This window comes from Opisthorchis viverrini (assembly GCF_000715545.1).
Source record: "Opisthorchis viverrini unplaced genomic scaffold opera_v5_201, whole genome shotgun sequence".
Classification (NCBI taxonomy): Eukaryota; Metazoa; Platyhelminthes; class Trematoda; order Opisthorchiida; family Opisthorchiidae; genus Opisthorchis; species Opisthorchis viverrini.
Genome location: NW_008751856.1, coordinates 445,313 through 470,744, shown reverse-complemented (window position 1 = coordinate 470,744; position 25,432 = coordinate 445,313). Strand labels below are relative to the sequence as shown.

General features: G+C 44.7%; 2 protein-coding genes across 2 annotated transcripts in view; both read left to right on the top strand.

The window, feature by feature from the left end:
* Window positions 1-16,413, top strand: part of T265_08069 (hypothetical protein) — a gene marked incomplete at both ends in the record, with an annotated part of 62,879 nt that extends 46,466 nt beyond the window's left edge. The window contains 2 exons of the mRNA XM_009173764.1: window positions 3,044-3,114; window positions 16,249-16,413. Coding sequence (XP_009172028.1) covers window positions 3,044-3,114; window positions 16,249-16,413 — 236 coding nt within the window. The remainder of the gene's footprint in view (window positions 1-3,043; window positions 3,115-16,248) is intronic.
* Window positions 16,414-16,990: 577 nt separating this feature from the next.
* The window catches only part of T265_08068 (hypothetical protein), a gene marked incomplete at both ends in the record, with an annotated part of 38,572 nt that continues 30,130 nt past the window's right edge, over window positions 16,991-25,432 (top strand). Inside the window, one exon of the mRNA XM_009173763.1 lies at window positions 16,991-17,129. Coding sequence (XP_009172027.1) covers window positions 17,070-17,129 — 60 coding nt within the window. The remainder of the gene's footprint in view (window positions 17,130-25,432) is intronic.

Sequence of the window (25,432 nt, the reverse complement as noted above, 5' to 3'; positions counted from 1 at the left end):
GAGATCATCCGGTCGACGGGGTAGATCTATTGGGGGAATTTTTGCGAATTGCTTCTAATTAAGCCGGTGTGTCCGGATTTCATGAACCACCATCGGTTACGCACACAGTCCAAGGAGAAGAAAAACGAAAATGGTCTAACGTGTTTTTTTAACAAAAGCAGTCGTGGGATGCTGTTCCAATTAACTCGACATCAGAATGTTATTAAAAATAGCATTTCCTTTAGACGCAGGCAAATATACAATGTTACAGAAGAAAACACTGACGTCATGTCTCTTATTTGCGTTTCGGAAAAAAGTGACGTCGGAATTCAGACCGATTTTTAACGACATAGTATTACCTGAATTGTAGAGAGTTACGAATGATTTACCGTCTAATGTGTTCTTCCCCAACTCCACTGAATTGGTCGGCAATATCGAATTTTGGTGCCATCAAACATTTGCTGCGAAATTTGTGTTTTCATTCATCCTGGTCGGTGTTTTCTGTCTCCCATTCACCGCGGTGTATATACACATCAAAGTTGGTATCAACTAGGCTAACCAAATATGTACTATTTCATGCGAGTTTGTGAGCAGCTTAAACGCTTTGCTTCTCATGAGGCAGAATTCCCCTGAGAAGGATTTTCTTAGCGGACTTCGACGTGCCCTGCTCTTTGAGGATATGTATCACAACCTACTTACAGCAACCTGGAGAGAAATTTATGATAAATGATGAACAACTGATTTTGCAGAAAGCGTGACTTGTTAATGGTACTTGAGAAGAGTTTTTGCATTTCAGAATATCTTTCAGAAAGGAGGGGTAGATTCTGATAAAACGGGGGGGGGGGGCTTGTGGGAGTTCTCAATTTACAGCTGTCGGTGATCAGCTACTTGTATGTTTCTGAAAAATAAAAACCAAATAATGTCGGGTTAACCGGGTATTGTTTCAACAAGTAGGTGAGCACCGTCGCCATCTTAGGATAACTTGAATCTTCATAGGCCTACTCAGTAGACGCAATGTGTGGAGGTGTTGCGTACAACAAAAACCATTCCAAGTTTATGTAAAATCTCGAGAGGGAAAACGCGTTGGATTCTTCGAAATGTGCCGTACAGTTTCGACTTCCAGTCTAGAAGGTTCCGTGCCGGTGCAACGATGACCTAGGACAATTCTTCTCCCGCCAAATGTCAGCCTTATAGGGAGAATTTTACCCAAACGCAACGTAATGAAATCGGCATTTTATGATGGTGCTCGCTGATAGAGATCAGAAAACTTCATAGAGGAAATATACTACTCATAAGGTTGCTGAAGGCCCTTCGACAGCGCACGACCGGTTTCTTTCTTCCTAAGGCCTATCAGACAGGCTCAGGCCCAAAGTTTCCATCCGTTCGGACCAAATTGCACTAAACTAGAGAAGTATACTCATCTGCACACAAGGTGGGTTTTGACGGGAGACTCACCTGGAATTCCGCTGAATATCTCGCTTGGGAGGCTTTTGCTCAACTGCATACCCTGCACCAGGCTGCCTAAAGATTCACTTGATAAGTTTTAGGAGAACAAGCTCTGAACATAACGGGACTACATAACAGCCAATGGAATAATCGTTTTTAGTTGAGACAGATTTCGTTGGTTACTCTTCACTCGCCCTTGACAGATGAGTTGTATTCTTAGCTTCTCTTCTTTTTGACCCGCTTTTCTGCGACAGGGATCGATAGATCAGTTGACCCGCGCGTTCATTGATTTCTTCTGGCTTGGCCAGGCTCACCAGGCTATCGATCGGCTATCCAGATCAGGGTTCACGGTACTGTGGTCCACAACGGTAGGATATTCGAGATATCGCGATGTATTGCATAAAACGTAACAAATTACTCATAAGGTTGCTGAAAGCTCTTCAACAGCACAACGTTACAAACTTGTGGCCTTCCGCATCCAGACAATGAGCGACACAAAGCACTCGTATTGATTACAATGTCGAGAAAATCGATACGCAGTTGGGCTCTGTGATTCACGTCTGTAAGTGCTTCCAGGAAATTTCAACTCTGCTTCCACATTTGTATGTATGTACAAAGGAGATTTGACCTTGAGGTTTGACTAAAAATTTTGTTCGGCCAATTTGGGATTTCTGTCAAATCCTACGCAAAATACATGCGAAATACATACTTCAAAAGCGTATTAATATACATATATATACATACACGTGAGTATACTGTATGACAGAAATTCTAGGTGCGCGGTTAAAGATTAAGTGAAACTTTGGAATGTACTTTTTGACAGAGTGTAGTTTCACTGCAACCTGGGAAGAAGTCGTTAGCTGGGGGGCCTTGTACACGCTTGTTACAGCAAGTTAAAACCACTCAGTATCTGGAGACATACATGGAGTGGTTCAATCAAGTACAAGAGTTTTCCGCCACATCGGTAGATGTCTAGACCCTGGGGTGATGACCAGCGCCTAAACGCTGAGTCCAGCCGAAAAGATTACTAGTGCGGAAGGTAACAGCTGTGGTATAAGCCGGTGTCCAAGAAGTGTTGCTGGCGTCGGAATATGTACCGATATGATTACAAGTACTTTAGTTGCGCGAACCGTCCAGGAACATCCACTGTGGTTGCTTGGACATGGGCTATGCATGCCGAAACACCATCTACCGAGGTGAGCAGTGTTCTTCGTGCCTTCTTCGGAATGGCGGAAACCGCAAGGTGGACTTAGAAGAAAGGTGTGAATGAGATTACTAAGAGTCTGGGTGTTGTTGGTGCGTTACGCCTTCTAGGCAGGGGTCCCCGTGACCCCCCGGCACATGGCTGGAGAAATTGCAAGATATCACGACTGATCGATGTCAGCTTTCCTTCGCATTATCTGATTGGGCGGTCCGGGGTGCATGTACATTAAAACGCTTGTACTGAGTTACTCTCTCATCCAATCCTTTCTCTTGTTTCCAATTTGAGGCTTTACTTACAAACGAATGAACTTCATGGTGCTCTGATGATAACGACGATGATACTGACGATGAGAAATTTACTCTTGATCTTCAGTGGCCTCCGCTCTTTAATCTGACTTATTTTTTGGCGTGACAGGCTACCCTATACAAGAAAATGCGTTTTCGAGATCCATTGTGGATCAACAAGTTGCTCCTTCGTTCTCACGAGTAAGTACGTTGATGTCTTGTCAAGGCCTCTGCCTGAGAAGAGAGTACAGCAATACGTGGGTCATTTCAATGGAAACTTTGTCCTTCAATCGAAGCTAATCTATATTGGAAAGTCTACAAGCACCGTACTGTTGTTCGTTATCATTTATTTTTGAAGAGCATGATCACAAACTTAAAGTGAATGCAAGCAATGAATGCAAAAGAGTAACAGAAGAATATGGGAGAAAGGACAGAAACGTCTCATTCGAAATCATGCCAAGAAGAGTTCCAGTCTGATGAGATGAATCCCAAAGTATGTAAAGATTTTGATAAGGAAACATGCGGCTAAAGACCAACAACCGAAGAAAGGACAAACAATGGTGAATGCTTTGTAATATACTACTTATAAGGTTGCCGAAAATCCATCGACAGCCCACGACCGGTTTCGCCCTTCTTGGGGCTCATCAGGTATGCGCAGTCCCCGGGTTTCTGTCAACCTTTTGTTCTACTTGAAACCAGATTGCACGAAATTAGCGAAAATGCACTCATTTGCAAACTAATTTGGTTCTTTCGAGGGACTCACCTGGAACCCAGCTGAATCTCTCATTTATGATGTTCTCAGGCAACTGAATGTGCTGCGCCAGGCCGCCTCATGTTTCAGTCGCTGCGATATTCGAGATATCGCGGATATCTTTGTAATGTACTACTACAGCAACCTTATGAGTAGTGTATTACAAAGAAAGCCGCTGTTTATTTGTTTATTTATTTATTTACATGAGCAGGTGTTTTCAGGTTAACGGGGGTTCCCAGCGGAACCTTGGTTGAATCTGTCATTTAAAGGCTACTTCATGTTGATATATTGAAATCAAAAGTTTAGTGGTAAATTTCGGATAGCCCCTTACAGCCCTTATAGCCTCTCCAAACACACTCAGTTGCGCATCGGTTTCTTCCGAACGAGAAACTCAACTGAATCCCAGCTGAATCACTCTCCCTTATGATATTTTTCAACCGAATGTGCTGCACAAAGTCCACCAAAGTTGGTTTAATATTCGAGAACATCATAAACGAGAGATTCAGCTGGGTTCCAAGTGAGTCTCTCGAAAGAACCAAATTAGTTTGCAAATGAGTGTATATTCGCTAAATGGTGAATGCTCTTCAAGGCGCAGTGTGCGCTAGCACAGTTAAGACTCGCACATCAGACACAAAGTGACCGTCATACTGGGTCTGGGGTGAGATTAAATGGCAAAAATGTACCTTCAACGCCATGTGCCACGCATAAAAGTGTCATAAGTACGCAGGGAGCCCACAATGGCAAGCAAACACAAGTCACTGACTGCGACCTTAGGAAGTCCCAGTCCAATAACAGCCTTAGCGGATCGAGGAAAGCAGATCCCTCGATAAGAGATGATCCGTTGGTGAACCAAAAAGTCGACATCACAACCGATGGCATGTGGGACTGAGAAGTCGTTGGTAGTGTTCATCCCACAGAACCACTGTAGGGAATCTCGAACCCACGACCTATACTAGTTTGTAGCTTTAGTCCACTAACGACTGATTCACCCAGGGATTGACTTGCGCAGAATTTAGCGGCCCTCGTTCTTCAATCACGGTATTCAGATCACATGGTCACATTGTGACAACTTCTCTGAGAGTAGTTTCACCCTTCTGAATAACATTATTCTTCCTCGGAGCTACTTATAGCTTACCAAAGCCCCTCACCCTACTATCGTTTACCCACGTGAAAACTATTCACCCGAAAAGCATGCGTTATATTCTTGACGAAAGACACCTTTTCCCTTCTGGACATGCTGATAACTTAGAAGGCAAAATCATGGGAAAGAAATAGATGAATTTACTTCAACTGACACCCACGCACAGTCACGGGTCAACTCGGCTTATCTTAGACCGCCTTCCATATGCTCGCTAGTTCCACACCCTCAATTCTGTTCACGCTGTAAGGCTTGGTGATTCCCACCGCCCCGGCTATCAGCCACTGTGGTGTGAATCGCAGTGTCCGCCGCTTTAAATCTTCCACAATCCTCAGATTTCTTTTACGTCCCGTGTCTAAGGTATGTCCGCCATCGCTGAGTCTTTGACAAGCGTTTGACATTCTTCCGCATTCCTTGGTGCCTTACATATCCTCGTTTTGTGCTCACCAATTCTGGTGTGCGATTCCCTGGCGGTTTGTCCTTGGTTCAATCGTTGCAGTCAATTTTATGCACGCAGTCCCTGGTCCTTTCAATCGATAGGGGATCTTTCAAGTGCAACAAAACTGAGCGTAGCGTTTTTCCTTTCTGAAAAGCTACTCGAATGTTGGCTATGTTCAACAGTCTTCGAATAACTTCCTGCTTTGCACGGAATGACTGCTGTGCCAATCCATTCCTTACCGAAGTCAATATCTCTCTTAGTTGACGCCTAATCAAACTCACTGGGTATCCTATTTCTTGAAGTCTGTTGGCAACCTAGATTTGAGCTGCCTTTCGGTCAATCTCTTCTGTTCACAGCGCTCTGACTTGAGGAAACATTAATGAGACAATACTGGCGGCCAAAGTGACAAAAACTCAGCGCAACTTCACGCGGCAAATCGCTGGTTCGATTATCTTTGAATCTTGTCACCTTCAAGGTCACTGGAGTTAGAATAACAAGTCTGTTATTAGAATCATTAAGATACCTAGTGAAGATCGATAATCCCAAAGCCCAAGGGCCGCATCTGATAAAGGACAACTGTGTGAATAGCTGAGCAGTTACTTCTAACAGAATGGTCATGTATTCGAACCGGTAGGTCACATGGTCGAAACCCCCTGGAGTTTCGTGAGGTGGGCACTGTTGAGGAGTCTCAGTAAGGCTGAAAGGACTATACAGTACGTATCGGCTTTTCAGTATAGACTAGGCCTACTCCTTCAGAATCGTTGGAAAAATTGTTGTGATTGTAGGCTCTACTCATGCTCTCAGACAAACCTTGAAATCCTGTATGTGTGTATGTATCGATCGGTCATTTCGACCCTTTTCTGGCTGACTGATGTGTGCTCACTCAGCCGTCAATTCACAGATGTATAGAGTAAAAAGTGTTTACTTAAAAAAACACCATTTTCGTCCTTCTCCCGAATTCAAAACAGTGAAAAAACCGACGTCATCTGCACAGTGATCACGTTGAAGATCTAAACTCTCTAGTCTGATGAGCATGAGACAAGTTTTTAGAATCATACACAGATGTTTCAAACGCAAGTGTGCGATGCCTTACAGAAATGTTTTTTATCGAATGAAAACGTGTGTTCGGGAAAAAAGTGACTGCATGTGACCACCTCACATTGTGCTTTGATGTTTTTCATCAGTCGCCTGCCAAACCCGTGTGGTGGATGGGATTAGGAGCTTACTTTCAACCACCAATCAACTCGCACACGACAAGCGGAACTAGACAAGACAAGCCCCAAGAAGGGCGAAACCAGTCGTGGGTTGTCGAAGAGTTTTCAGCAACCTTGCGAGTAGTTCCCTTTATGAAAATACATACTGCGATATCTCGAATATCGTGCCAACTGAATCACGAGGCGGCCTGTGTGCAGCACATTCAGTTGTAGAATATCACAAACGAGAGATTCAGTTGAGTCTCTCGTGCGAACCAAATTGATTTGAAAATGAGTGTATTTCTCGAAAACAGTCCAATTTGCGTTTAGGTAGAACATAAGGTTGACGGAAACTCGGGGACTGCGCGCCTACCAGATGAACCCCAAGAAAGGTTAAAACAGTTGTGGGCTGTCGAAGAGTTTTCATCAACCTTGTGAGTAGGTTCCTTTATAGAGAGGACAAGCATTTTGGACAGTATCGTGATACGACACCAGGTCGATCGGAACTCATGAACAGCCCTCTATGGGCCTCAGTGTCAGGTCTCTGAGGTTCGGGCAATCTCACCTTGAACCCGGCTTGCAAAGACTCAGGTGCAACTTCGAAGCCTGTGTTGAGCTGTTAGGAGATTCCACTGGTTTATTCAGTAGTGTCATGCGGAAAAAATTGTTGTTCATCTTGAATATCGTAAGGCATCGGTTGAAGCTCAGCGCAAGGTCACATTAGAAACCTTTAGGAGATCCTACTTTTCGACAGACAATCGTTTTGCACTCGCTAAATTTTCGCTGAATGGAACGCCACAGCGTTTGTCCTTTGTTCCACATCTTGAAGATGAAATCGAAAGCCTGTTGCGTGCTGAACTTTCGAGATACGTTGTCCATCCACAAAAAACTCCAATCGGTTGAGACGTACGCACAGGCTTTTATACAAATGATCATCTTGCCGAACAATTAAAAATTATTACTTTAAAAAATAACTGAAATAATTGAAACGTGCCGAACAGAATAGCCGTAAATGTTTCTAAAAATTTCGTGACTACTGACGTACCGCTTCCCAAGAGAGTAGTTTCCGTGATCTACCTAACTTTCGGTAACATCAACGTCTGACTGTGATAAATTTGCCGCTCCAAAAAGCGACCTGTATGCAAGAATTTTCAGAGTTGTAGCGTGACTTGTGTGTGCTCAGTTTCACCTGTGGCGTGTGAATTACGGAGAGAGCTCTTTCAGGTAAACGGAAACCTTTGCCTGTTTAAAACGGCGGCAGTTTAGTTCCGGAAGAGGTGACCTCATTCAGAACTCCATCGATCGGTAAGAATAAGTCAAATACCACCTATGTGGACGTGAAACTGTAAAAAACCAGTTCGACTTTCCTGAAGAACGGTTTCGAATTCAAAGGCCAATCTAGGTTCGTGGTGTCCAGCAATGGTGATACATGTTCACCGAGTAAAATGAGAAACACCAAGTTCAACCGGTCAGAACAAAAGCGAAAATGTTCTTGCAGGTGATCGATGGCACCTAAACTTGATTTTCGATAAGCGAGTCAGTAATTGTGGGAAGGAACAAATACGAACGTGGTTCCATTCTAGTTTTTATGGCACACCCTCCACCCCCCGCCACATTTCATCAACCACTAACAGGGAGAATTCGAGTCTCGAAAAAATTGCCAAAATTTCAGAGTTTGTGTTTTTCGAAGTTCGAATAAGAAGCTTGACGTCAGGGTTTTTTTAACCTGTTGGGTTTCGCCTTAACTTGAGGAGAATGGCACTTTTCAAGGCATTCTAAAGTCGAGTTAATTGGAATGGTATCCCAAGGCCGGTTGTGGAAAAAAGCCCCTATTACGATTTGGCTCAGTTTCGACTTTTTTCTCGGTGTGATGTGCGGGTAAACGATGATGGTTCGTGGAACTGGATGTTCCTCTTCACACATATGTTCCTTTAAAAGTTTTGAACTAAAAGTTTCAGCTGCATCGATTCAGCAACGATAATTAACGGCCAGTAATTAAGATAAGCATCTTTACTGCCCGGCTTTTTACTAAATGGACAGATGGGTCCATGTGTTTATTATGGGGAATTATGTGAGCTCAACTTGTGCTATCCTGGGACATTTTCTGCAAAGGCAGAGCTGGTCGTTCGGTCATCTCCACTACACTCACACTAACCAATCAGCCTTGAGGTTTTCAATCAGTGATCAGCTATGACCTTCACGGTGTGTTCCCATTGGTCAATCAGTTGTCGCTTCGCATGACGGGTACGTGTGCAACTCTGATCGACCTAAACACACCGTTAGTCATTCATGTTTATTTATTGATTTGTGAGTGTTACAATAGTCCGCTTTATGTAAGGGTTCAACTGTCCATTGGGCCACAAGGGGCGAAGAACCGAAAATCTGATATCACAGAATTTTCAGCGACCTTATGAGTAGTTTATCGGGGTTACACCAAGTATTGCGGTATCCCAAGTTACGTACGAACGGAATTATAAGTCGGGATGGTGCAGCGCATTCAGTTGAAAAAGAATACCATAGAAGATAGTTTCGGCTGGCTTTCAAGTGAGTTGCCCAAAAAATCAAATCGCTTTGCAGATGAGCCGAACAACCATTCTACTTCAAAACAGTTCAAGACCAATTTTGAGCATCCTTGCGCTTCCTTCTCCCAACTTTTCGAGTTGGACGCAGCTGCAATCTCATTTTTTGTAACTAGCAGAAACGCTGTGAGAAACTCGACCTATTTTCTCGTTGTTGAGAAGGGAGTGAACAAACATCTAATCTGGCCAGCGCGGTTGGTCCGCAAATTGGCCGCTCACTCAAAATCAAATCACCCGATTTCAAGCGCGAGTGAATTTCTTGAACATTGTCATTTCGGATTAATTTAATGAAGTTGATTCAAGCTTGTGTGTCAGATTAACAACGGAAGCCTCACTCTGTTTGCCAAGATATCCCTACAAATACGGTGTGATTTGAAAAAATCATGCGTGCACATCAACTCATTTGTATTGGCATCGCTTTTAAACAAGGTTGAAGGGTGGCAGATCAGCAATCAGAGAACAAACAGCGCTAACCATATTTGAACCATGTAGTTCAACTCACGTGATCAAATACCTTCTTAAGGGCATGTTAACGAGGCTCCGGTGTAATGTTCCTCAGTTCCTTAGCTTTGCATTCTTGTTCATGAAGGAAATCACCCCAGTTGCTCACCATGACCAGCGAACTCCCACCGGGGTTCATCTTTCAAGAAGTTTTTCTCTAGGAGCGTCCTGCACCATGGGGTCCAAATGGATGTTAACTATTGCCCACCTGTTTGAGTCTACCGTCAGTCTGCTGTAGCTCCCTGTCACTTCGATGACTCATTCACCCTAATACCACACAGTCGACTTATGGAAGCCGAAATCTTGCCATATCAACCACCCCTCACGGAGACATCAGAGCTGAAGTTGCCAAGCTTGGGTCTTTTCTGGCACATTGAACATTTCACTTAGTTTCTCTTTCTTCGGACCGCACATTCTCCGAAATTTCGCCTTAGGGGAGTTTCCGAGGCAAGGGCAATATATCTATCTTCTCGTGGGCCTCCACGCCATTCCTCCTAGCATGTACTTTTCGTCCGGAGGCCAGTGGCTATAAATAACCAAATACCGAATTGACTAGGCAGATGTGATGTGCAAACTGCGGACCAAACAAAGTCATTCCCTGATTGGTTAAAATATCAACCAATCAGGATGGAGCATCCATAGCTTGACCCGTCTCGTCACCTCATGAAGATTCCAGTGTGAACTTTTGCAAACTTCCGTGATTACTCTATGAATACTGTTGCATTAAACTGGCTTCCTCTTTACGATGAGATGTGGGAGGTTGCCGTGGCTTCTAGTACACCATTGCAGGTGGGACCAACAGCCAGGAACCAAAATAGTAGTTATGCTGCCACATTTCGCGATAACATGATTTTCAAATGGTCAACACTCTTCCTACAAGTGGGGCTAATCTGAGTCGGAATTTCAAGAAGCGCTGCGCGGCTGTTTAATCATCAGCAACGAGCGCTTCACAAAGCCCCAGGAAGTCTGGGACATACTGATACCTTGCCCATAAGCGCCTGATTACCAATGTGATCACCTTCAAATTAGACAAGATACCGCATAATACAGTCGGAAGGCTCACTCGTTGTGTAATTGTTCTTCTCGATAAGCTACTCACAATTTGTTGACAGTATGAAGTTGCGAAAGATTTCAGCGGAAATTTCGCCCTTCGAGTGAAAGGTGATTAAATAGATAAGTTGACAAATAAATAAATAAATAAATAAATAAATAAATAAATAAATAAATAAATAAATAAATAAATAAATAATACCCGGTTGCCTTATTGTGAGGAAAAGAGTAAAGGTAAAGGGTTAAGGGACTTAGTGCTAGCTTACCACAATCATTCCGAGGTTCCTATACCTACAGACACATACACAAGCGATATGGAGAGAAACTGACAACAAGAACGCCACTGACATCGGTTAGCAGCCATATCTTGTATTATCTCCTACCAGGCACAGTTAGGATCACGCGGTCCCCATCCTGGGAGGCGAGTAGCACCGACAGCACCCAAGCGTTTCGTGATCTCCTTCATACTCCTCTGCCAAGTCAAGGGTTGGCCACCTCTCTGTTTACGCCACTCTGAATTGGGCATAGAAAACGGCACCCTCTTCGGCAAACGACGGCTCGGCATACGCATTTCGGGTTCCAACCAACGCAGCTTTTGGTGCTAGACACATACTACAATGGAAGTACCCGTTGCACAACCGAAACGCGCTTTCTAACTGCCTCGTTACGGATTCACCGACACCAACCCACACGAGCTATGGTTCTGAGACAACGATTGTCGAACACGTGAAGACGTCTCTGTTCCGCTGCTCGAATGGGCCAAGTCTCACAGTCATACAACAAAACAGCCCGTACTATAGCTTGATACACACGTCCGTTCAGATTCAGGGATAAACCACTCTGACGCCATAGGTATCTCAAGTTAGCAAATACGACCTGAACACAACTCTCGTATGCATCTTGTTTGAAAAACTGAATATCCATATTCTCCTTCAACGCACTTTCCTGATTTTTCTGGATGTTCATTGACTGTCACTCAAATTCAAGCAGATGCTGCAAATCGACTCCACAAATTTCGTAATGGATCCCACTTTTCAAGAGACGCGAAGCAGATTTACGGGAAAACACTACTCGCATGCCTCGCCCGTCAGTAGTATCCAGCGTTATACACCTTCCACTTTAAAAGTCATCCGAATACCACCGATTTACATTCCCCTCCGTCATGTCGACTTCAGCAGCGAGTCTACTCGGCCGCTCCTCGGGTGTACCATGCCAATTGCGCAGCTGCGTTCCCCGAACGTCTGGAATTGTATAGACGTTCCCCCGGTGGTCGATAATGACAAACGTCCGTTACCATCGACTACCCGGGTTCTGCAACCCAAGTCCACTCCTTCCAGGATTCTGATGATCCTTTCACTTGACCTTCGCGCCTATGGGGGATGATAGTGACTTTCTACTTGCCGTTTTCTGCCTAGTCATTTCCTGAACGGCGTCAAGTTTTCTCGAGCTCTCCTCCTTTCTTTCTCTAGCTCCTTCGGATACAATTGTGCTGCCGGCCACAATCCACAACTGTATATCATTCGAGGGAAACCAAAAGGAGCGTTCTTCAAAGTCCCCTCTTGATGTACTGAGCGCAAAATTAATGTTATCTTTCACGTTGAGGACGATGGTTTGAGCATTATGACCGTTTTACGTGCAAACATTTGGTAGCCAGACAGTGTATACCAATAGCTCCGTGTTTAAAAAACATCGTGCACGGACACATTTCTGGTGGAGACATTTCTGGTGTAACGTCAGACCTATTCGGTTATTTCAAATGACCCTGAGAAGATCATTCATTGATCCACCCCAAACCAAAGCCTGCTTTTAGGGCCTGTCGTGATAGAAACAACCTGAAGATTGAATCTGCAGCTTTCTAAAAAATACATCAATACGCAGGGGCGGTGTAGTCACATCGAATAATTGATATTATTGCTAAAGCTTCGCCACTATCCGCGGAACCGAGAAATTTCAACGATAGGTATACATTTCGTTTTATGCCACGTATGAGCCTTGATTTCACATTTGTCAATAAAACCTGTCCATCTCAGATATATGCCCGTATTCAGTTTAAATTCTCTCGAAAGTACACACTACTCATAAACTGTATCAGTAGTGCAAATTATTTGAATAAAAATGACGGTGGGCACTTCAAGCTGTTGCTCAATCTGGTTTTCTCTCGATTTTTTTAAAAAGAAATTTCTGAATATGATAGAAACATCCCTTTCAAGAGTCTTCTCGTCCACCAAAGATTCTGCTTCAGCATGAGAGATGTGTTAGTAAGTGCGCTGTACTGAACTGTCGCTTATAAGGAATCAACCAGGAGCCAAAAAGCACAGATAGATATCAAAAGACTATGTTACAGGAGCAAAATTCGCACGACGGTTGTTTGTTGCAAAAGGGTCCTCGTGCTTTCCTGCAATGCAGTGCACACGTTCACACTGTTTCGGGCAACGTGCAAATTTCTGTGAGGGCCATCGACTCGGAAGACCATAGTCTGATTGGCGTAGGCTTCAAGTGGGCGTCAAGATATGGCTGAAAATCAGATCACGATATTATTCAACCTAGTACAAGGTTCACCTGAATGTGCTGCACCAGGCCGCATCATGTTTCAGTCGCACATGTTTCAGCAGCACATTCAGTTGCCTGAAGACATCACAAACGGGAGATTCAGCTGGGTTCCAGGTGGGTCTCTCGAAAAACCAAATCAGTTTTCAAATGAGTGTATTACGCTAATTTCGTGCAACTTAGTTTCAAGTAGAACACAAGGTTGATGAAAACTCGGGGACTCTGTGCCTACTTGATGAGCCCCAAGAAGGGCGAAACCGGTCGTGGGCTGCCGACGGATTTTCAGCTACCTTATGAGTAGTACATTACAAAGATATACATGAATCGCGATATCTCGAGTATCGTAGCGACTGAAACATGAGACGGCCTGGAGCAGCACATTCAGTTGCCTGAGAACGTCACACACGAAGGATTCAGCTGGGTTCCATGTGAGTCTCCCGAAAAACTAAATTAGTTTGCAAATGAGGATATATTCACTAATTTCGTGCAATTCGGTTGACGGAAACTCGGAAACTGCGTGCCTACCTGATAAGCCCCAAGAAGGGTGAAACCGGTCGTGGGTTGTCGAGGAGTTTTCAGCAATCTCATGAGTAGTGCATTACAAACAAACTTGGATATCATTTCAGCTAAAAATCTCCTGTGACATATCACGTCGTACATAAATCCACATGAATCCAAAAACCTCTGCCCAATTTTTTACGGATTGTTTTCGGATCTGCGAAAGTACAGCGTTCTCAGCTATTCGAGGTATCCACTGAGAGCCATCCAAACTTTCAAACAACTTGCTAGTGTTTTAGTCTCCTTAAGTAGAAAAAATACTCACTCAGTCAACATTCAGCTAAAATATGCTGTCCGATCCAGTTCATAGCATTTTTTTCAACAAACTGAACAGCCGCTGACCTTCTGATGAGTCGTGATAAATACTGAATACTGTTTACATGCCTCGCTTCCAATATTTCAAAAGTAGGTCACGTTTACCTTAAACTACCCACGATTGAGTAAGACGGTTAGTTCAAAATGTGCGGCGGATAGGATAATCAATATTAATCGTGAAAAGTGCAAACTTTGGAGCACACCTTGAAAATGGCCGTGAGTACACACCTTCCTAATTCAGGTAATGTACAGCCAAGTTCATCTGAGATCTCGCGCCCTAAGCGAAGCCAACCACGAAAATCTGAGGAGTCGGAACGTGCGACCTTGGGGACATGAATGGCTGGTCAGCAGTGTGATTGGCTCTTACAACCATCACACCACAAGTGGCACAGAGCAGCCAATCAGTACGTGACCACGTGATGCGATTTCCTTGATTAACGAATGAGTGTTGGCATATCCTGTCCAAGCGCTAGCTGATCACAATGCGAATTGGTCGCTCATGGCTGAACGATTAGATGTACATGAAAGTAGCCCGTAGGTGACGGGTTCGATAGCTCCTACAGAAGGGGGATGCGTTATGGTCAGAGTTCTTACTGTAAGCTTACACGTCTCCATATTACTCTCAGAATCACCACGTCACCAAGTCTTACTGAAGGTTTACAAACATAAGCTCATGTCTATCGAGCCTACCGTCCTGGTAAGGTTTTCACCCTTGTGATGGCAAGTTACAGAATACAACTGTAAGTTTTGCCGGACACAGTTATTCATGGACAACCGTCGGTAGATGCCGATCTCTCGCGTGTTCGGTCCCCGCAGGGAAATTTCATTATAATTCAACTACTTAGTTTTTGTCACAAGACTCATGCAAATCGGACTGCGTATTTTCTCAGATAGCCTCGGTTTTGACAGCTATCGCATTCACGGGGGTGGGGTCTGAGTAAGAAGTTACCTGACATAAGAAGGCGAGCAACAAGAATTTGCGTAGACGAACACTGTTGAAAAAGTAAAGCTACGTGTGATGGATGAACACACTCCGAGGCCTGCTTTGTGCACACAAACGACTTTGCTACTTAAGGATGACGGTACAATTTCCAGTCCGGCAGCACGCATCCATACGCGTGCGTGAACGTGATCAAGGTCAATCATGATCCCGAATCTTGCAAGCACATTACAAAATTTAGTCAAGTTCATCCCAACAAACAAGGAATTTATTCTTCTCTCGTCAGTCAAAATAGTTTTACCAAATCCTTGTTTTCCACACCTGAACGTCACTAACACTAGGAATGAAAGTTAAAAAGTGACTACTTATGAAAACAAGTTGACGCGAAAATCACCCGACAATGAAAGCTTTAGCCATCTTCGTTGAGGCAATCCTTTTCACGGTCGGGATGAACACACGCTTAGCTAATCCAATGCGTGTGTCACGTGTGTTTTACTAGATACGGGAATCGAACCAGCTGACAAATGACCGATCGAGACAAGCCAGTGCTGAGTCAGTCAGTCATGTGAACACAGGCGAGTAATACTTCTTTCACGCCCATGACTCTGTAGGAAACGGAGCTTTTTCATGAATCCGAGAGCTACTGGGTGCAAATGTCCAGCGAGGTTTGTCTCACGACGCAGATGCCTGATTACTTTCAATTTACATTTTTTTCTCATGAAAACTGGGCTCTAGAAGAATAAAAAAACACTCCGTGCGGGTTCAAACATTGTTTTCAAACCCAAGTTGCATAAACGTTTTGACTGGTGAAGAATCCTCACTCGAGTAAAACTCAACTGAGCTGATCATTACAGCGTGTTGATCAATAACATAACCAAAACGATCGATATGCATGAGTGCAGCCGGTTAAAGGGATGACAAGAGTTTGGGTAACTATCAGAGGAATGCTCGCAGGCCATATTTCTCTTTTAGCTGTTTCACTCCTAGTAAGAATATGCATTTACCCACAGTCTCCGGAAAGTTCTGATAGGGCGTGCATGGAAAGATCTTTAAGTGACCTAATGGATCGACAATTAACTAACCTACCGGTCAGTTTGCGTGAAGCTTTTGACAACTTAACTAGACGGTGGTTAATTCCTTTGACTCATAGCAGGATGTTTAATATCCCAGAAGTTTCTCGAATCATAAAATTGGCCAACACGCGAAACGAGTCCATCAGATCAAATGCTTGCCTTGGTGCCCTCAAGAGGTGTCTTTAAATGAAAGACGATTCCCAAAAAGGGGTCTTTTCTGCCAGATTCTAGCTAGGTTTCCTTTATTCCAGGAGCCCACACAAGCCTCCATAAGTGGTCCGAGATACAGTCCTACTCAAATGAAAGGCCAATCGAGTTCATCATCACAGTTATTTCGAATTCAGAGCAAGGAACTTACTCTGTCTTCCTTCATACTGAAAGGAAAGGCTAACTCATCTTCTTTCTATGCCACTTGATTGTCTCTCGATAATGGCATTTGTCATAATCATTAACAGTAAGGGGAGATGATGACATTTTAAGAGGTCTAGTCCGCGTGAATGACGTCCATTCAACCTATGAGTCTGATCATCTTTCAACCACCCCGATATTCCACAGTCATCCGAGTTTCACACTGAACAAAGACAGAATTTCCGTTTCGGAATGGTCATACAGTCCGTGACCTTCAATATGATTTTCATGCCGTTCCTTTTTTCTCAAAAAAAAAATATCACTGCACGTGCAAATCACTTGGCGCCCACTTGCGAACCCGCAAAAATTCCGAGCAATGCTGTGTGCGGCGACCTTGTTGCATGAGCACTCGACCGAGCACAGTTCATTCGGTAGCGGGCGCCACATCCACTGGCATGCATGGTGTACGTCCACACACACGCGCGCACACACACACACACGCACGCAAGTGCAACAGCTTACAGACGCGCGCAAGCACGTACGCACACACTCGCACGCTCCTCAATCGATTGGTCGATGTGGGTGGACGAATCGCGCTTGACGAATTGCGTGATGTGCGGCGAGACAGTGTGATGAAACACGAACTGGATACAATCCAGTTCACTTGTTCCGTTCAGTTGTGCGACTTGGTGTGTGCCAACTTGGTTTCACTTTTCACGGAATCATGAAGGCCTGTTTCGTTATCAGCAAAATCGCTTTGTTCGTTTTGAATTTTCTATTTGTGGTAAGTACTGTCAAGCTTGATGGAGTGGCCAAATGAGAACGGTCTTTTGTTTTGCAACTTTTCATTTTGTCATTTAGAAATTCGTTAGTGTGGGGTCGTTATATTTCAGATAGTCGTTTAGGTTCAGTGTCACCTTGAAAATGGTCTGAATGAATAGCCTAGCAACGCAGAGATTAGTCACCAAGATAACACCTGGCAGATTTGTTATTTTTTCTAGGATCTGGACGTTTTTACTCATGTTTTTTATACATCACTTTCAGACTGGCGCCTAAGTTTTTGCAGTCCCCACTAAAATGGCTCACGACCCTATGAACCACACCAGTGCAACTGGGTTATTAAACTCCGCCAACTTCATCAATCGAAGCGTATGTTGGTCTGCGCGCCGAGCTTGGTAGTTGGATTGCAAACGTTTCATAACCAATCGGAGTGACGGGATTGACGAGGATGTCGCCTCGATTGGTGCCAAGCTCGACGAACAGACCAACAACCAATTAGCGCACCTGGGCTACCTATATTCCACAAGACTGTCGACACTGGTTATGACTAGCAGTCCATGGGCGAAGCAAGCTAGGGGGTTAACGGATCCACCTCATCCGCTTGTTAAATCCTACTGACCTGCCTTAACGTGCACACTTGTTATCGGTTTCCAAACAGTATGCTATTAATGAGAAAGTTATGTGGGTCGATCAGGTCATTGATTGTGGATTTTGCTTCATTTCTGACCGGTCTGCTCTACAAAACCTCCCGGCAAAGCATTTGGGGATGGTTGGTGGAAGGTAACGCAGCCAGAGACATCTTTAACTCAGGAAGAGGTCTAACAGCCTCCACATTCTGAAAGGCACTTTATTCGGAGTAGAACGATTAGCTAACAAGATTTCAGAAGTGGCTAGGAACTCAAGTCTTTCCTCAGTCACGACCCGTGCAATCCAGCTAGCTCGAGTCCGACCGTCGCGTGCTGTCGGTGTATGCAACGAGTCGAAGCAGCGCAGAGTTTACAGTCCGATGCTCGAATCCAGATTACGCAAACTCAAAGCTCATATTGAAGCGAAATGTACGCTTGTGGAAATCATCAAAGTGGAAACTTTCGAACCACTGGCGCGTCTCCCGCAGGGACCCTAGTCCATCGAAGTTGTGATGCAAATATTCTCCAGGGGGTCGAGGTAGCCCAAGTGGTTAGAGCGCAATTTACTGACCGGAAGGTCCGTGGTTCGAATCCGACATCCGCCACTCGACTTCCCCTGTCTAGGCTTGGGCGACCTGGCAGTATCCCAGCCCTCGTGCTTCCTTCGGGTGGCATGGCAGCTAGGCACCGTTAGGGTGCTGCAGCTGAACGCTTTCTTCTTTTTCTTTTCTCATTCTCCAGACGATACAGAAAAAACACGAATTTCACTAGTGAGTTGACTTGTTCGTCCTGCGAGAACTGACTGTTAAACCACGCATAGGTTGGGTTGCGTGAGAGACCGAAAGTTCCACTCTGGTCATTTGTGAAACATCGTGATAACATCATATATCAGATCGGCAAGGATAATAAGAGGTACAGATTTCCAAACAGTTGACGCCAGTGTGTAGTCTGAGGGGTTTCGTGGTGAAAAACAATAGAAGAAATTTTCATAAAGGAAACTACTCACAAGGTTGCTGAAAACCCTTCGACAGCCCACGATCGGTTTCACCCTTCTTGGGGCTCATCAGGTAGGCGCGCAGTCCCCGAGTTTCCGTCAACCTCATGTTCTACTTGAACCCAAATTGTAGCGTATCATAAACGAGGGATTCAGTTGAGTCTCTCGTGAAAACCGAATCGATTTGCAAACGAGTGTATTTCTCAAAGAGAATAACTTCCCTGAGAGGTAAAACAAATCCATGTTGAGAGGGTTCGTTCTATCACAGAATGACAGCAAATATTAGACTGTCAGAACATGTAGGTTCACCGCACCATTTGTACCTGTGTCTTGTTTCTAAGCTCAAATAAATTCTGTTCTAGCTGTGAACCCGACAGGCGCCGGGTTAATATGAGCTACCGCACTGTAGTCAAGCTGTGTTAACCGCTGCAAATCTATTCTTGGATCAATTATCGACCAAGTTAGCTCTGGTCTGGAAAACACTGTCGCATTCGAATCATTCATGTAAGACTTTCCGGTGGTAGTGTTCTTCTTGCTTGCCATATGACAGGAGAAGAGCCTTGCATTCCGAGTCTAAAGAGGGAGTAATTTCTCAAGGAGGCGACTAGAGAAGCGATCCAAGCGAAGTTGTTTTCTTATGCAAAGGTTTGTCCATGGAGACATCGTGAACTGAGCTTTCCAGAGAGTGCATTCTAACGGAAGAGACAAAACAAGGATATGGTGAACGGTTGGAACGGACGTGTTTTAACCTGGTCACTTTCGTGCATGATTAACGAAAGCAACATAATCCGAGGTAAACACTCGTGTGCACTGTGGAGCTAAGTCTTGTCCACGACACGCTTAAAAGTTGTTGTCAGTCCCTTTCTGCATTCATACCTCTCTGCAACAATCTGTGATAGAACCGGTAGCTCCAAACCCTTTACAGTGTTGCCATGTGTAGCATACCTGTGAATTGAACAGCCTTAAGTAATATAAATTTTCAAACCAGTCGTGGTGGCCCATGAATTTCGGCTGTCTGCTCGGAAAGCTTGTTATTCAAGCCGTGTTTGTCGTAACAGTGGTGTCAACCGAGAGCATTCGCACGAGATAGGTGGTCTTACTTTGGACCATGGACCGCTTCCAGTGTACTAGTGGAAGAGAGCCAGAGGCGGTCGAACAATGACTTGGCAGCGATATGTGAAAGCTCAGCTGCGCTGGTCATTGCCGTCTTCCTGGATGAGGCGGGCCACATCAATGGCTGGAGACATTGTCAGACATGGCCCAGTCGCGACCTCAATGGCGCTCGTGCATCAAAGCTATTGCCTTCAATGCATAGCTCCTTTTCCACCACCACCCCACTTGACAGCCCACTGACAATGCTGGATTTATGCACCAACTTACCAGCTCGCGCCTGCAATGCGCAGCTATCTACCCCCTCCCCCAAATCATCGGTGAACGAAACTGCGGCAGCTGCAATCACTGTACGATGAGTACGCGGTCATTACAGCTGATGATGATGATGATGATGATGATGATGGCAGGGCTTCGGGAAACGTTTCTATGTGGCAAGGGACGACACTTTGCTATCGAAGGAATGTTATTGAGTTCACTCGTTTTCCTGAATTTTTTTACTGCCATTTAAGATTCATCTGTCAGTAGGTCGTGAATCGCTATCAAGGTCAACTGGCAGGTGTCTCTAAATGCTGCAGTCGAAGAGATCGATAGGATCTGTGATTTTTTAAAGGCTTAGTTGACCATAATTAACGTTCCAGAGTACCAGAATAGTTTTCGAGAAATACACTCATTTGTGAATCAATTTGATTTTCACGGGAGACTCAATTGGAATCTCTCGTTTATGATGTCCTCCAGCTGAATGTGCTGCACACAGGTCGCCTCATGATTTAGTTGCCACGATATTCCAGATATCGCAGTATATTTTCATTGAGGAAACTACTCACAAGGTTGCTGAAGGGTTGTCGAAGGGTTTTCAGCAAACTTGTGAGTAGTTTCCTTTACCGGAATAGTTGTTTTTGTCAAGTGAAGGTGAATACAACAATTACAACTCACGGTTGACGGAAACTTGGGGACTGCGCCTACCTGACGAGCACCAAGAAGGGTGAAACCAATCGTTGAAGAGTTTTCAGTAAAGTAATGAGTAGTGTGTTCCGCCTAGTACAACAATCCTCGCTGGTATTGGTCTATACAGAAAGCCCATGTGCCCACAGGACTAAGCAAGGTTTGCATCGCAACATATTTGTTTGGTTGAAATTTTGGTAAACCGGTTCCTGGCCAATATAACAGGGGATGTAAGGATTTTCCCTAAAGTGTATAGCTGTGAAGAGCGAACGATGGAGGGGGCTACCTGAAGAACGTTCTTCACCTTTCAAATTCATGGATGCAAGTAACCCATCGACTAAATAAAAGTAGATTAAGCAGAAAATGATGTACCGAATCACAAATAAAATATCAGTAATTTTTTAGTTGTACTTAGCTAACTTGCCAGATGAGTTAGCCTGTCCAAGCCTAGACCATGGGTGGGTTCGAAACACGGATCTCCCGATAAGTAAGCTCGCACCTCGGCCAATAAGGTATTCCGCATCACAAATGGGATAAGTCAACGTCCATTTCTATCTGGACGCTGTAGACAGGTGTTTGCCAGTAGCACCATGCGTAAAGACATCCCGAAGTTCACGACACCCGGATACAAACTGCCCCAGGTGTTTTGGTGCGTAGTGTCCTTTGGCGAGCAGTGAGATGACGGTGATTCAACGACGAATAAGTTGGAAGACAGCACCTGAAACCAACAGGACGATCGTCCGTGCCCCTTCGTTCGCTTGAGCTCGAGAGAGAGTGAGAGATCAGCGGTTAAGGTGACCGGAAAGCACGTGGTTCGAACCCAGCCTCAGCATTTCGCCTGCTTTTTTCCAGGCTTTAGCAACTTGGCAGTATCTTGACCTTCGTGATTCCTTCAGAGGGCTCAGTGGCGGAGCAATTATTCGTTTGAATATCCCATTGTACTACAGAGAAAAGCGCCTATTCAAAAACGTGACAAGACCTGCCCATAGCCGTTACACCATGAGGGCATTGGAGGGTCAGTTGGACTTCGGTATACTTTGAAGCAAATATGACACAGTCCAAAGTTGTCGGCACTGGGTTCCGGTTTCTGAACATGAAAAAATAGTCACTAGGCCAGCCGATGAGATACAAGGCCATCTTTCTTCCAAGTTGTGGACTAGTCCGATGTGATTTGTCGCCACAAATCAAAATCATTTCTCTCTAAAGACGGACACGAATTGAAACAATTTCAAACAGCATGACATCAGTGTTCAACACCGATGCTTCACTGCCGTACAACCATGATTCATTATTGTAAAGAAAAGGAAAAAGGTGGATGGGGGAGGGACTTAGTGCTAGCTTAACACAATCATTTCGAGGTGCCTACACCTTCAGACATTTACTCAGGCGATCAGGATAGAAACTGACAACAGGAACGCCACTGACATCGGTTGGCAGCCATATCTTGTAGTGTCTCCATCCAGGCACAATGAGGATCACGCGGTCTCCATCCTGGAAGGCGAGTAGCACCGACAGCACCCAAGCGTTTCGTGATCTCCTTCGTACTCGTCTGTCAAGTTAAGGGTTGGTCACCTCTCTGTTTACACCACTCTGAGTTGGGCGTGGAAAACAGCACTCTCTTCGGCAAACTCAAATTTCAATTCGCACCATGATTTTTCCAAATAACTGCCGTAATCCTGAACCTGTTCGAATCTGAAGTGTTTGTGCACTTTCAAAGCTTTTTTCTTACTTCGTATGCCTTTCGTAGAATGTTTAAGTGCCAATTAGATGATGGGAATCGACTCTTTTGGGTATGTCCAATGTCAGACATACAAATATATTTATTTGAGGATATATCTGCCTCATGGTGTTGGCTGCTAGCTGGGCGGATAAAAAGTGGTCGCTCCAGAGGGGCCTTCACCATCCACTTTCGTTCGTTACTTCGCCATGAGGCTTTGAAATAAACGATGGTTGTACGGCATCAAAACTGCAGTATTGAACGCTGTCGGTGAGGTGATGAACGTAGTGCGTCAACATATAGACTAAAAATAAAAAAATCGTTCAGCTGTAACGTCCATTCGGTGCCTAGCTGTCATGCTTCGAGGGCTGGAATACTGCCAGGTCGTCCAAACCTAGACAGGGGAAGTCGAGATGTGGCAGAGGTCGGTTTCGAACCACGGACCTTCCGGTCAGTAAATTCGCGCTCTAACCACTCGAGCCATCTCGCTTTAATTCAAATTCAACTTGCTCCGGTGTCAGTTACCGATGGTCAAACGGCTCTTCCTGAGTAATACCCTCAGCAAGCTCTGAACGTACTGTGAAACTTAGGATTGCCCTGTTTTTTGAACAACACTCAGCAGTGCGTAGTGGGCCCCAAGTCGGGAGCCCTGGGGTTCTGCTTGACCTAGTTTCATATGAAGGCAAAAACAGTCACCTTTCTGAAGTGTGAATCTCTTAAAAGACGAGGTGCGACCCTCAACCTTGCGTTGCTGTTTGTTAGTGTCACTTGCCATCTTCCACAATGGACCAGATGTTGAATTCACCCAGATACGAAGCATCAGATGGGTTTGGAAGGAGGAAGAGTCTGCCTCTGAATGAATCTACCGTGGTGCTCGCTACGTGCTCCTATTCAAGTGTGTGGGCACCATTACGGATCAGCGCTATAAATCGTCTTGAATCAACTGAATCGAACTCTTCTTGTTGGGAGGTAGCAACTAACAGTTTCAATACTAGGACTATACATACGAGAGTCTCAAGTTATTGCGCCTAAAATAGTTCGACATCCTTTGCGTAACTCCTGCTTTTCTAAATGTGCTTTCCAAAAAGCTACTGGTGAAAATCAATGACCGCCTAGCTGCTTCGCGCTCTGTACGAACCCGAGCGCTTCTGCTCACCTATCCGGTTTCACGGTATGCTCTGTTTTCTCTTCGTAAAAAATCGTAGTTTGGCACCTGTTTTTACTTCGGCACAGACAATCGTTCGGCACATAACACGTGTTCCAAACCAAGTTGTTTACTCTTCACAGAACATTACTGACACCTGTGCGATTCCTTACTCTATTGGTAGATTTTTTTCACGTGACTTTGCATTTGGCTCACAAATGAGTCAAACCGAGGCACTTGGGTCATGCGCGCCACCGAAAAGTTGGCCAGGTAAACAAACAGGTGCTCGACTGCGCTCAAAAAGGGGTTTCATTGAAGGAGACTACTCACAAGGTTGCTGAAAACTCTTCGAACGCCCACGACCGGTTTCACCCTTCTTGGGGTTCATCAGGTAGGCGCGCGGTCCCCAGGTTTCCATCAACCTTATGCTCTACTTGAACCCAAATTGCACTGTTTTAGAGAAATACACTCATTTGCAAATCAATTTGGTTTTCACGCGAGACTCAATTGAATCTCTCGTTTATGATATTCCACAACTGAATGTGCTGCACACAGGTCGCCTCATGATTCAGTTGGCACGATATTCGAGATATCACAGTATATTTTCAACCATCTGGCAGGCCCATTCCCCGAATCTCCGTTCATCTCATGGAGATGAACGCCAAGACTGAGCTCACACTGAAGATGGGCTGGAAATTTACTCTCGTCTGGATGCAGGAGGACAGCTGTTTAAGGTTGCAACTCAGCTGATTTACTCAAGATCTCGAAGTGTCGTTTCTTGCTCGGCCAGTTGTTTTGGGGAGGTCGACCGAGTCTCTTGCACTGATAAATGGTAGTCGGCCTCGCCTACATTTTTCCAAATGGCAATATGGCGATGAATATGAGGATGAAATTTGGACCATGTGGAACGCCTCGGGAACAAGAAAGAACCGCATTGGGGTTTCTCTGAATCGTTTCAGATTTGAATTGTGATCGATAGCATCACGTGATCGGTGGTGTGCATGCTAGACCGCATGTCCTGGCTGTGATCGTTTTCTATCAAGTACAAACTGTGGTTATCGTAACTGAGAGTTAACACACAGTGTTCCTTTCTGACGCGTTGTACCTATAGTTCCTTACCTTTGTTCCCGTTAAGTATGCATTCAGGCTTTACGAAAAATCCACCTGCTTACAAGGGGCATGGATTATGGGAATAAGGAAGCACTTTCATTCATATATATATACAACGTACATTTTTGTCTCAAGGCCGACCTTTCAACCAGACTGTTACGAATAGCATATCCGATTCTGATAAGCGCGAGAACAAGAATGAATAGCGTAGAATGAATAGACATACACAAGCTGAAAGTGAAGGCGAAAGCATGCTTAATACATCACGATAATGAGGAACACGAAGAATATTCATGACATTCACCTGGGCCGTTGGTTTGTGTGTAGAGAGGGATAACTTGGACATAGTTACTGGATGAATGATTGTAAAAATATAATGAGTAACGGTGAGTGTCGTTAGGCTTCTTGATTTCTTAAAATGTAGGGCCGTGTGTGTTGCTCAAGCCTGGTTGAATCCAGGGTGAGGTACTGGAAGTTGTGGAGCGGTTTACGTATCTTGGAAGTTGTATTAGTTCTGACTGTAGTGTGGCAGATTAGGTGAATGCACGAATCTGCAAGGCCCGGGCCGCGTTTGCTAACTTGAGACATCTATGGCGTCAGAATGGTTTATCCCTGAATCTGAAGGGACGAGTGTATCAAGCTACAGTACGGGCTGTTTTGT